The 13,467-nt window shown below is 39.7% G+C and overlaps 1 protein-coding gene across 2 annotated transcripts in view; it reads right to left on the reverse strand.

The window, feature by feature from the left end:
• LOC132881651 (L-fucose kinase) overlaps positions 1-13,467 on the reverse strand; it is a 68,531-nt gene that overhangs the window by 39,917 nt on the left and 15,147 nt on the right. For both annotated transcript variants that reach the window (XM_060914365.1, XM_060914364.1), the window contains exons 2-5: positions 12,182-12,333; positions 10,932-10,982; positions 3,670-3,795; positions 3,133-3,205 (exon numbers count right to left, since the gene is read on the reverse strand). In XM_060914365.1, coding sequence (XP_060770348.1) covers positions 3,133-3,205; positions 3,670-3,795; positions 10,932-10,982; positions 12,182-12,333 — 402 coding nt within the window. The remainder of the gene's footprint in view (positions 1-3,132; positions 3,206-3,669; positions 3,796-10,931; positions 10,983-12,181; positions 12,334-13,467) is intronic.

Consider the following 13,467-nt stretch of genomic DNA (forward strand, 5'->3'; position numbering starts at 1 on the left):
ACATTATAACAAGATAAACAGCATATTGCTGAAACTTTTCTTGTTACAACGTGATCAGTTTGTATGTCGTAATAATGTGAATATCTTATTAAAATGAAACATTATAAACTTGTAATAAACATTTCACATTATAATGTAACACTGATCGGTGTTTCTTTTTCTGTTGTAGCAGCAATACGTTTCTGTACCATCTCTATGCTCAAATGTGTAAGATTAATATTATTAAAAATGCTATTTTTAAATGAATAATAAAGTTTTGAATGAAGCTGGAACCCCATGATTAAACAGAAATAGAAAGAACAAAAGGTAAATAATTTTTTTGAATTTATAATTCAAGGTCACGATATTGGGCTCACGATTCGATTTATCCACAATTTTATCAAAGAACTGAACAAAAATTTTATTACAAAAAAAGCAACATTTATTTTCCTATTCTTTATCAATTTAAATATTCCTTTTGTTAAATTTAACAAGAGTGCTCGGAGAGCACAATATCCCCTGCTGGCAACTCGCCCACAACTCTGGTAAAATGTGACCGAATTGAACGAAATTGCAATCTGCATATTACTGACATATAACAAAGAATCCTGTCAAGTTTCATGAAATTCCTCCAAAAATTGTGAGAGGAGTTGATTTCAGAAGGTGAGCACCCTTCCCGGGACGGATGGACATCGCCACGACATCATCCCCCTTCGGGCCTTTCGGCCAGCGGGGGATAAAAATTGTGAGGGGAGTTGATTTCAGAAAGCAAGCACACCTTGATGAAATTGCCAAAGTACAAGTTTGTTAATAATCAAGGGCATAACTCTGGGAAAATTTGCCCAAATTAAAACGAAATTTCAGTATGCGTATAACCGTCATATAACAAAACCTTTTGCCAAGTCTGGTGAAATTCCTCCACAAATTGTGAGAGGAGTTGATTTCAAAAGAACGTACACCCTCATGAAATTGTCAAAGTTATTTAATCAAGGTTCAAAACTCTGGGAAAATTTTCACAAACGAAATTAAATTGCAATATGCGTATTACCGTCATATAACAAGGCCTTTTGCCAAGCTTTGAGAAATTCATCCAAAAATTTAAAGGAGTTGATTTCAGAAGGAAAACACACTCATGAAATTGTCAAAGTATAATCGTGTTAATTGAGGGCTGTAACTCTGGTAAAATGTGACCAAATTTAATAAAATTGCAATATGCGTACTACCGACATACAACAACGCCTCTTGTCAAGTTTTGTGAAATTCCTCCAAAAATTGTGAGAGGAGTTGATTTCAGAAGGTGAGCACCCTTCCTGAGACGGGCAGATGGACATTGCCATGAAACGATTCCCCTTCGGGCCTTTCGGCCAGCGGGGGATTTAAAAAAAAAAAAAAGTTTAATTTTCTTAATAACTCACAATAATTATTTGCCCACATTTGTAAAGGCTGGAGTAAAATATAATAGCCTATTAACTAAAGTACTCCTTTTATTAAAAATGAAAAAAAGTCAACAAAATAGGCCTTTTCTTAATAAACCTTGATGAACATTTGCGCTCCCTGCATTTGCTTCCCTTTTCTTTAACTTTCAACAGTCTGCAAAGAGAGAGCTCTGATTTCTTGTTAAATCTATTTGGACAGTCAATCACACAACAGCTCTTTCCCATTTTACATCTGGGCTTTTTTTTGTGTGTGTGCGGTTTCGCAGCATTAGAGCTGCGTTACTTCCAGCCTAGGGTGAAGTTATGTACATTCCCGATATGGAGCACTTTTGCATGTGACGTCACAGCCGATCCAGATTGTGACAGACGCCATCTTGTCGGTCAAACGCCATATTCCGCCTTCTACTTCTACCTTTTCTTCTGGAAAACCCTACTATATACAATTCTACTACAACGGCTGCGGCTACAAGCTCTCCCTACCTGTGCACGTTTTTTATGTTTTTTGTGTGCATTTTTGCGTGTTGTTCGTCTGTACTGGACTTCAATATCCACTACAACCGTATGGACTTACTGGACATTGGTTTCCAGCAGAAAATGACGGTTTGTAGCGATTTCCATCGCATGCACAACATTCCGGACGAGATAGCGAGACCAGCCGGGTCTCCGTGGATTGTTATCGGAAGCAAAGCGAAGGAGGCGGCGCCGGGAGTGGAAGCAAAAGCGAGGCTGCAGGCAGAGCCGGCCTGTTGACTAAGCTCAGAAAACAGCCACTCAAACCTCCACTGCCAAGCCTCTACCTCTCCAACGCCAGATACATGTAAACAAGACGGACGATTTGGAATTACAGCTGGAATTACCTTATTCTATTCTATAATCGGCTGGTCAGTGCTATACTCAATACTTAAGTGACTTACCCATCCAATGAGGATTCTTGTTTACAAGATGCCACATCTGAGTCGCTGACAAATCCTGAATTTCTGTAAAGATAACTGTCCAGAGATTTATAGGCACGCAGTGCTTCACCACTGAACAGCGAGGGAAAGTTAATGAGGTAATTATACACGTCCGGGTATTCCGCTGGCAGTTCAAAATCCGGTCGTGAAAACTCCGTCCGGTAAGCCATAAGGGTCACTAATCTGTAGATCGTTTATTTTAGACATATATCTAGTTATCTGTTCATTAGAAAAATGAGCCATGTAGTCCATCGGTTGAAATTGTTCCATTCTGTACACGAGTGCAGCAGTATTCAGCGGTGTTTTTGACCGACAAGATGGCGGTTGTGTACTTTCCAGTCACGTGACTGCAAGATCTCTATAGTGCATTATTTCACCCTCTGTTGTTTAAACAATGCAATTACAGCTAGGGGAAAAACCAACAGATTATGCAGCCAAAAATAATGACTCGCATTATTTTTAATTTAATCAATTTGAATGGTCATAAATTTGTATCACGATATATCGTTACATGCCTAATATTGATAACATAACAGAAATAGTAACTCAAATAATGAATATGTAAACATCAGTCGACAACAATAGGAAATTTAAATTAACTCTGCGTTGTCACTTCTAGGAGTTGGTCAGTGAGGACAGCTGGACTGATGTGCAAGAGAGCAAAGAATGTTCGGCTAACTACTCATTATCCACTGGACTCAAAATGTGTGTAAAAAGGAGCACCCTGGGCAATCTAACCCCCAATCAAATATGTGTAATCTCACTTGGCATTGTAGAGATGCTCATTATCATGTCAGTACTACACACCCAAACACCTGGTGGAGAGCCAGGACACACCTGAGAGAGGGGGAAAAAAAACCCAAAAAACCACAGACACATTACTAACACGCACATACAGTATGTACCCGTAAACATTTAGGAGATATATTGTAACCAAAACTAAATTTTTTTAAAATGAAACGCCAAATCCCCATTTGTCAGCATGGGCATTTTTATTTTCCGTGTAAGCATGCAAGATTAGTGCTGAAAAATAAACACTTCATTTATCATCATAATGGATTTCTGTGGCCATAATTAAAACTGAAACGCTAACAGAGGAACAATCTCAGACTATGGGAAAGAAATGGCAAGTATGGGTTTGCATTTTAATTTTTTACATTTGATTTTTGGCACACAAAACCTACCAGATAAACAAATAGGACAGCCCAATGTGGGCAGACACCATGCATTCTGAGGGGAGATACATCACGCAATACACACATTTCCTGGCACAAAATCCATCGTGTGCATGATTTACTCACCTTGGTTGAAAGGCAGTTCAGTAACACATCTAAGCAGCAAACTGGTCCCTCAATGCTTTGTTCAGCTGCACCAACAGGCATCCAACAGAATGCCCTACTGCAGCCATCCCATGGAAAATCTCTGCCCTGCCACACACATGCAATAAATATAATTATTATACATACGGGCCACTTTTTCCATGGAATAAAACGTATTCTATTCCCTTCTAGTGGGTTTATTGATGGCATGCAATATTGTTAGCATATCGCTTATCCTACACGTATTACGCCACTGTCCCCAATGGAAAATGAGCATGCAATATTGTTATAATTAGTGCTGTCAAAAATGTCGCGTTATTCACGCGTTAACTTGACTCAATTTTAAGGGCGATAATTTTTTTAGCGCAAGATTAACGCTCTGTGACATGATGTAGGTTTTTCATAAGCTTTTGAAACTGCCAGGAACTTGGAACAGAGACTTTGCTTAGAAAAAAAGATAGCAGCTAGACTGTAATGCCACGCCCCGCACAGCCAGAGTCCTCTGCCCTCCCCCGAAGAGCCATGGTGCTCGGCTTAGGTTTCGTTTTCCCATTGGCGGCTCCAGCCCCACTTTGCAGTGGCTGTGAGAAGACGTGTTATGCTCTGCAATAAAAAAAAAAAAAAAAACATTGGTACAACCAGTGTTCGAACTATGCCGATATTTTCGGGGGGTCCCTTTTTTTCCCTTGGGGGGGAGGGGGTGCTTGCGCTTGTCTCAGAGCGCGGCTCTCCATCGCGCACTCACTTCGGGTATGCAAATGCTTCCCGTTACGCACGATTGCTGTGTCAATAAACATCATTTTGCCAATATTTTAGAGACCCCCCCCCAACATTTCCCAAATCATGTTTTCAAGGGATCTCATGTCTGTTTCAGGGGATCTCGGATCCCCCGAGTACCCCCGTAGTTCGAACGGTGAGCAAGCCCATTCACTTTTTTATGCTGATAAGAGAATTACATGGTTTTTCATGTGACAAAAATGTGCGATTAAATTGCGATTAATCGCGAGTTAACTATGACAGTCGCGACATTAATCGCGATTAAATATTTTAAATCGCTTGACAGCACTAGTTATAATATGGCACGTTGTCAGGACAACACGACGTCACATGTCGTCACACGTCGGAGCTCATGTGAAGATCCAATGACAAAACGTTTCTGCTGTGCACGCGCACAATCATTTCTCTGTCCGCCAGGAAACAGAAGATGAGGCTGATCCAGTGCTACTGCTAGGATTAGCTATGCTATAATTAAGCACTAAATAAATAAATAAACAAACTAAAACCGAAGACGTGCTGAACACCCGAAAGGCTACCAAAACTTCATTAGACATTCTTCACTCATATTTACAAGAGAAAAACATACCAACGGACATCGAGAAACTGGAAGAGAGACATGTCAGAGATGTAAAACTTCTGCGCTAGCGAGTGACTGACAGTTTGTAAAATAAACATGGCCGCGAAGTTTGCGTTGTTAAAAGCCAAAGATTTAGAGAGAATTTTGGCTGCCAGGTAGCTCCACTGTGTGTAGTTGAATGAACCTTTAAAGTGCTGATGACACGAACATGACTCTATGCAATTTCTTAAATAAACTATACAACATGGCAAACATGTTAGATTTCTGTTATAATTACGTGAAAAGAAGCTGTTGTTACACGAATATCCAACTTTTAATTGCACAGCGCAAGAAAACTGGGTCCGTGGCTCGCGGCCATGCTGTGACGTCAGCGGAAGAACACGCTGCGGTTCACTGGCTGTTCTACTCTGGTTCTACTCAATGGAAATGGTGCATGAAAACGCCGGTGAACTCTCTAGTGCTAGCTCTTCCTCTGAACAAAAGAACAACCAAATACTGGTACTTTAAGCAGTGATCATGATGGCATGATTTTATCTGATTTTAAATAAATGAGATTGATAATAATGTGAATGTTCACAACTAGTACATACAAACTCTGCAGCTTCTGATTCAGCAGCTGCGTCATACTCCGCAAAAACATCAGCAAGAACCTACAATATAAATGGAAATGCAATACACTAAGCTCAAATGACTTTTGGAAAGTATAATTTCTAAATTTTTTCTACATATTCTTGAAGTCGGTCATCGGGGTACTTGCTACCGTTCCCTAACAACGCATGGCAAAGGGTAAAGTGTAGTGTTGCTACGAGTACTTGCTAAAGCCTCCGGTGGAAGATCCTCGATGTGCTGATAAGACATACAGTTCTATATAACACACAAGTGTCACGATAATCACAAAACAGATGCAAATTGTTAAAATACCTAATTTTTAAGCAATCATGTATTGATCTCTTTCGAATAGAATCTATGATAGCCTACCCTCTTTACCCTTTGCCTCTCGTCGCTAGGCGGCAGTTACATGAAAGCCGCAAGCTTTCACAAGCAAATACGTGACTGATATCATGCCGACTTTATGATTACATTTATGATTATCATGAATGTGTACTCTATGATGTGTACTCTATGAGCGCTCTGGAGCGAGTCACTTCCAAGATGGCCGCGCAGACCGCATGGTTACTATTTTTAGCATCATGTCGGAGCACTCTATAGCTCTACGTACCTTTATCTTATGTTGTTTCTCAACACATGTTCTGACAGGAGGACTGTCTTTGGAGGAGTCGCCTTGTCCCAGGCGACTGCTGGATCCAGCATAGCTACTAGTAGACCCCCTCTGGAATACTGTAGGCACTGCTGATGGTAGCAACACACGTTTGTGCTGAACTGAACACCCAAGAGATTCTTTTAAGCTGGGAAGGGTGTCAAAACAATCCAAATCAAAGTGTTCAGAGCACAGGACGGATGTTGGTGAGGGCTCCCACTTGTCACGAGCGCGCCTGACTTGCCTCACCCACTTCGCATGCAGCTCGGGATCTCTGGGAAACTTGAATAAACTTACCCCATCCTTGTGGGTTTTGGAGCAAAAGCCGGCAACACAACGCGACGGCATAATAAATAAATATTTTATATATATATATATATATATATATATATATATATATATATATATATATATATATATATATAAATAAAATACTAATAATGATAAACTGAACACCTGTCGCATCAACAACAAACTGGTAAGTTAGGAGGTAGGTTCTTTTGCTGATGTCATATAGCTCCTCCTCCTCCTTCGTCTCCTGGGTGCTGCAGCCCTGTCAAATTTGCCCAAATAGCCGTGTTTTTTATCATAACTTGTAAAATAGGCGCCTTCGTGAATTAATATATGGATCATCGGGAATTACTTTTTATGTTATAAAACATCGCCAAAGATGTCAAAAACGTGTCATCAGCCCTTTAACCCTATCAACAGACACCTTTTATCAAACTTTTAAGCCAATAAAAACTTTGATAATCCAACTCCTTCAATATAAACTAAGCATTTGTATATGGTACTATTTTTGCATATTTTCTGAAAAATCCTAAGTCCGGAAAGTAGGTCAACTGTTGTTTTGACTGCCTATTCATGTTTAAGGTAGTAAAAGCACACCCATATAGTGATTTTAATCTATGGGAAGATTATTTATACCCAATACCCCATTAGTTATATTGACAATTACAAGGGATAAACCCTTTCCCGGCTGTTTCACGATGCTGGTTTTTTTTTTTTTACATTTGACACCTTTCCCTGTATCCAAACGAACTCTGACCACTATACACTTAATAGTTAAATGCATCTTTCAAACAGGAAAGAGAAAGATGCAAACAAGGGGATGATCCCAAGAAAAACATCCTGGTTGCTTTACTACATTTGTTCTGACATCCGATCTGGAAGTTAAACCTAGACTCATCAGGTTTTTTTTTTCAAGAAAAGGGGAAGGGGCCCCTAGCCACTCATGTGGGGAAAATTAGCATATCAATTAGTAAAAAGGGGAAAATATATATATATATATATATATATATATATATATATATATATATATAAATTTCAATATCAAACAAAATATCAAACAAAAACGATAAATCAAAATTAAAAAAAAAAATCGATTTTTTTAGACTGGCAAACAAATTATTCGTGTAATCGTGCAAAATATCAGTCTGTTACTCTTCAGAAACCTTTTATTTTTGTTCCGCGTCTTTCTCAGTTTTGTTTGGCGTAATTTATTTTGGTTGCGATTCCAGCTTTCTCGTTTGCGCTCCCTGACTTTTTGCTTGCAGTTTTGGCACAAACTTCACGTGTGGGCGGGCTGTCCAGGAATGCATTCCCATTGGGTAACTTGTGTTTGACTGACAGCTACGCTCAGCAATTCCCCCGGAGGCTGTTGCGGCCATTTCCTACTCGGATTCTGGCGGACTGTTTGACGAGTGACCGATCCATTGACGGTAAACAAGGATTGAGTGGACTTCAGTGGCGACTATGATATTGAATTAATTCAACAAAGTGTAAGTACGGAACAAATGTGTTGTACGTGTTGCAGTAGTACACATTATGCAGGTGTTTCATGGCAAGTCAAATATTAGACTTAGCTCCACTACCCAATATAATAGCTGTCTTGCTAACGTTAAACACACCTGCATAATGTGTACTACTGCAACACATACAACAATGGATCGGTCACTCGTCAAACAGTCCGCCAAAATCCGAGTAGGAAATGGCCGCAACAGCCTCCGGGGAATGCCTGAGCGTAGCTGTCAGTCAAACACAAGTTAGCCAATGGGAATGCGTTCCAGGACAGCCCACCCACACGTGAAGTTTGTGCCAAAACTGCAAGCAAAAAGTCAGGGAGCGCAAACGAGAAAGCTGGAATCGCAACCCAAATAAATTGCGTCAAACAAAACTGAAAAAGACGCGGAACAAAAATAAAAGGTTTCTGAAGAGTAATAGACTGATATTTTGCACGATTACACGAATAATTTGTTTGCCAGTCTAAAAAAAATTGACCTTTTTTTAAATTTTTTTTTTAATTTTGATTTATCGTTTTTGTTTGATATTTCAAAAGTATTGTATGAACCAATGCTGCCTCCAAAAGGTGCGCTGGTCACTTTTAAAATTACAGTTAAAAAAAAAAATACCCCAAACCGGATGGAGACATTTCACTCGTTCGGTCCAATATTAAATTTAATACCTCCCTTTCGAAAATTCCAGTCATTCCAAACAATTTAAGACGTTTTTAGGCCTTGAAAACCGAAAGTTGTATTTAAGACTTAAAGTGCTGATGACATGTTTTTGACATCTTTGGCGATGTTCTATAACATAAAAAGTAATTCCCGATGATCCATATATTAATTCACGAAGGCGCCTATTTTACAAGTTATGATAAAAAACGCGGCTATTTGGGCAAATCTGACGGGGCTGCAGCACCCAGGAGACGAAGGAGGAGGAGGAGCTATATGACGTCAGCGAAAGAACCTCCCTCCTAACTTACCAGTTTGTTGTTGATGCGGCAGGTGTTCAGTTTGTCATTATTAGTATTATTATTATACATACATACACACACACATTATATATATATATATATATATACACACACACACACATATATATATATATATATAAGTTATTATGCCTTCGTGTTGCGTTGCCGGCTTTTGCTCCAAAACCCACAAGGATGGGGTAAGTTTATTCAAGTTTCCCAGAGATCCCGAGCTGCATGCGAAGTGGGTGAAGCAAGTCAGGCACACTCGTGATAAGTGGGAGCCCTCACCAACATCCGTCCTGTGCTCTGAACACTTCGATTTGGATTGTTATGACACCCTTCCCAGCTTAAAAGAATCTCTTGGGTGTTCAGTTCAGCACAAACGTGTGTTACTACCATCAGTAGTGCCTACACAGTGTTGCCAGATTGGGAGGTTTCCCGCCCAGTTGAGCGGTTTCAAGTGCATTTTGGTGGGTTTTGAACATATTTTGGGCTGGAAAACGTCAGCAGTATCTGGCAACAGATACTGCTGACGTTTTCCAGCCCAAAATATGTTCAAAACCCACCAAAATGCACTTGAAACCGCCCAACTGGGCGGGATTCCTCCCAATCTGGCAACACTGCCAGTATTCCGGAGGGGTCTACTAGTAGCTATGCCGGATCCAAAGACAGTCCTCCTGTCAGAACATGTGTTGTGAAACGACATAAGATAAAGGTACGTAGAGCTATAGATTCTACATGATAATCATAAATGTAATCAAAGTCGGCGTGATATCAGTCATGTATTTGCTTGTGAAAGCTTGCGGCTTTCATGTAACTGCCGCCTAGTGACGAGAGGCAAAGGGTAAGGAGGGTAGGCTATCATAGATTCTATTCGGAAGAGATCAATACATGATTGCTTAAAAATTAGGTATTTTAACAATTTGCATCTGTTTTGTGATTATCGTGACACTTGTGTGTTATATAGAACTGTATGTCTTATCAGCACATCGAGGATCTTCCACCGGAGGCTTTAGCAAGTACTCGTAGCAACATTACACTTTACCCTTTGCCATGCGTTGTTAGGGAATGGTAGCAAGTACCCCGATGACCGACTTCAAGAATATGTAGAAAAAATTTAGAAATTATACTTTCCAAAAGACATTTGAGCTTAGTGTATTGCATTTCCATTTATATTGTAGGTTCTTGCTGATGTTTTTGCGGAGTATGATGCAGCTGCTGAATCAGAAGCTGCAGAGTTTGTATGTACTAGTTGTGAACATTCACATTATTATCAATCTCATTTATTTAAAATCAGATAAAATCATGCCATCATGATCACTGCTTAAAGTACCAGTATTTGGTTGTTCTTTTGTTCAGAGGAAGAGCTAGCACTAGAGAGTTCACCGGCGTTTTCATGCACCATTTCCATTGAGTAGAACCAGAGTAGAACAGCCAGTGAACCGCAGCGTGTTCTTCCGCTGACGTCACAGCATGGCCGCGAGCCACGGACCCAGTTTTCTTGCGCTGTGCAATTAAAAGTTGGATATTCGTGTAACAACAGCTTCTTTTCACGTAATTATAACAGAAATCTAACATGTTTGCCATGTTGTATAGTTTATTTAAGAAATTGCATAGAGTCATGTTCGTGTCATCAGCACTTTAAGACTTTTTAAGGACCCGCGGGAACTCTGACACAACTGTTTATTCAAATATCATGGTTTATTTAGAGCTTGCAGTTAGTATGTTCTGTAGTATACAAAATACTACAGAAGTATGGTTTTGTCAAAATTCTTAATACTTTGTTTTGAGATTCAATTAAACTTCCAAGTTTATGGGAGATGGGATTGCATTATAAATGTAAAGTCATGGCTATATGTAGAATTTCCTGTTCTCACCGTGTGCAAAATGAGAATGTGCGCATCATACAGGACATCTGCAGTCACCACCTGAAGACAAAAGAACATCAGCCACAAGCAAACACAAAAAAGGTGTTGAAGGCAGAACTGATCATATTTATAGTGTAAATACCAGCAGCAGCTTGTGACTACGTTTCAGTGGGGCAAGGCGACATTAATAATGACACAGCCTTAAACAAAATGCAGTCGAGAGCCTGTCACTTATGCCATAGTGCACCATCTAATTGCAGTTCATTTTTAAAGCAACCCTGTAATACAATATGCTGTTCAGAGTTGACAACATACAGTCATCCAGTGTACAATCTAGCAGCTCAATTTTTGTTGTTTAAGAATGTGTGTTCGTTTTCCAGGGGCTGGAAAACGAATACACGTTTGTTTTTTTCCTTCCTTTCCTGGAGTCTTTGTGTACTTCTGATTTACAGACATTATCCACTCCATCATCCAGCTTTCCCTCTCCCAGTCTTTGCAATATATCTTCAAACAGAAATGGTTTTTGACATATTAAAAACGCTGCCTGCACTTAGAATTTATTAGATTTAATTCCAATTATTTACTATAAAATAAGTGGTGGCTGCAGGGTATTTTTAGCAAAGCCAATTCGGTCATTAAAGGGGCTATATGCAATAATTTAAGTTTAAGATATTCATCTCATCTCATTATCTCTAGCCGCTTTATCCTGTTCTACAGGGTCGCAGGCAAGCTGGAGCCTATCCCAGCTGACTACGGGCGAAAGGCGGGGTACACCCTGGACAAGTCGCCAGGTCATCACAGGGCTGACACATAGACACAGACAACCATTCACACTCACATTCACACCTACGGTCAATTTAGAGTCACCAGTTAACCTAACCTGCATGTCTTTGGACTGTGGGGGAAACCGGAGCACCCGGAGGAAACCCACACGGACATGGGGAGAACATGCAAACTCCGCACAGAAAGGCCCTCGCCGGCCACGGGGCTCGAACCCGGACCTTCTTGCTGTGAGGCGACAGCGCTAACCACTACACCACCGTGCCACCCATACATCTGACTTCATTATTATTATTATTATTATGGGGCCTGTTATCAATCATTAACTTTCTGCTTAATTTTTTACTGCTAGGATTAACCCCTACTCCTCACTATACTCCCCAGTTTTTCCTAAACAGACTTCCAAGACTGAATATTTCTAGGGGTAATTCTCCAAAGGTTTATATGTTCCAGCCCAAGGCTCATTAGCCATCACTCACTGTATATCCAGCTCTGGCGCTCAGGTGCTCCGCAGCCACCAGCAGTGCGTTGAGAGTAGCTCCTCCACTGCCTATGTGCTCCTTCGGGTCAGTGACCGTGAGCAGCAGCGCTCCGGGGGGCAGAATCCCACGCTGCTGCCGTATCTCCAACTCTGAAACAACACCTCTATATGAACCTCTCATGACGATAACTTTATTCATAGCTTTCGTATCCTAATATTAGTTCCTTACATCTGGAATAATCTAACCAAGCTGATTATAGTGCCTTATATTTGCACTGCCGGAGCATATGATGTTTCTCAGAAACGTCTTCATTTACTGTGGCAAAGGAAAGAAATCCTGAGAGGAACCAGATAGTGGTAATGCATATTTAAAGTACACAGTTCGATACACTTTCCTTTAATGTTTTTAATAGAAGTAATACGCTATAGTTTATAATGGGTTTGACAAAAAAATAAATAAATTTTAAAAACTTCTTTAATACCTTTGGCGCTTATTAATCAAAACTAGAGCGGCGGCTACAATTATCAACAGTCCATAATTATCGACACCTTTTCAGATTTACCAATAAAAAACAATTTTACAAAAGGTGAGTTTCAGTTACAACAGTTATTATTGGTTAATTAATCAATCAACCCAAAGATCCCCCTCACCCTTTGATCTTGTCATCTGATGACGCAGCTCGTTACCGGAGACGGATTTTTTTTTTTCCAGCATGATCAGCAATTTGAGGAAAACCCAGACTTCATCATCGCAGGTCAGCATGGTGGAAAGATCATGGGCATGTTTTTACTGATCAAATTCACCGATATTTCATGATCTCCTTGTCGAAACCTACTTTATTTCTTACTCTTTCATTTGACATTTGCTGTTTTGTATCTAAATGCGCGCCTGAGAAGTCACGTGAGGTGTCGATAATAGTGACCACTTTCACCGGTGTCCACCATTATTGACACCCTGTGGAATTAAGGGACATTTACAACTGTTATGGATCAATCTTTGCGTAACATAGTTGAAGTACTTAAAAAATAAAAATACCAAATTGCTGCGATTTATAATTTTTTTCCTGATTCATAACAGAATGGAATGTTTCGAGAGTATTTGGAATTCGATTGTAATAAATAGAATTAGACCAGAATTAAATTCTGAGCATATTAAAAAAATACATAAATTACATGCTTGAAATATTCAGATTTTTCTATTCCATTCAGAATTTCTTTTCAGTTTGTTGCACAGTGAATATCCAGCACATATATTACAATATCAGTAGACATTTTATATTTTGG

The sequence above is a fragment of the Neoarius graeffei genome, chromosome 2 (assembly GCF_027579695.1).
Source record: "Neoarius graeffei isolate fNeoGra1 chromosome 2, fNeoGra1.pri, whole genome shotgun sequence".
In the NCBI taxonomy this organism is placed as follows: Eukaryota; Metazoa; Chordata; class Actinopteri; order Siluriformes; family Ariidae; genus Neoarius; species Neoarius graeffei.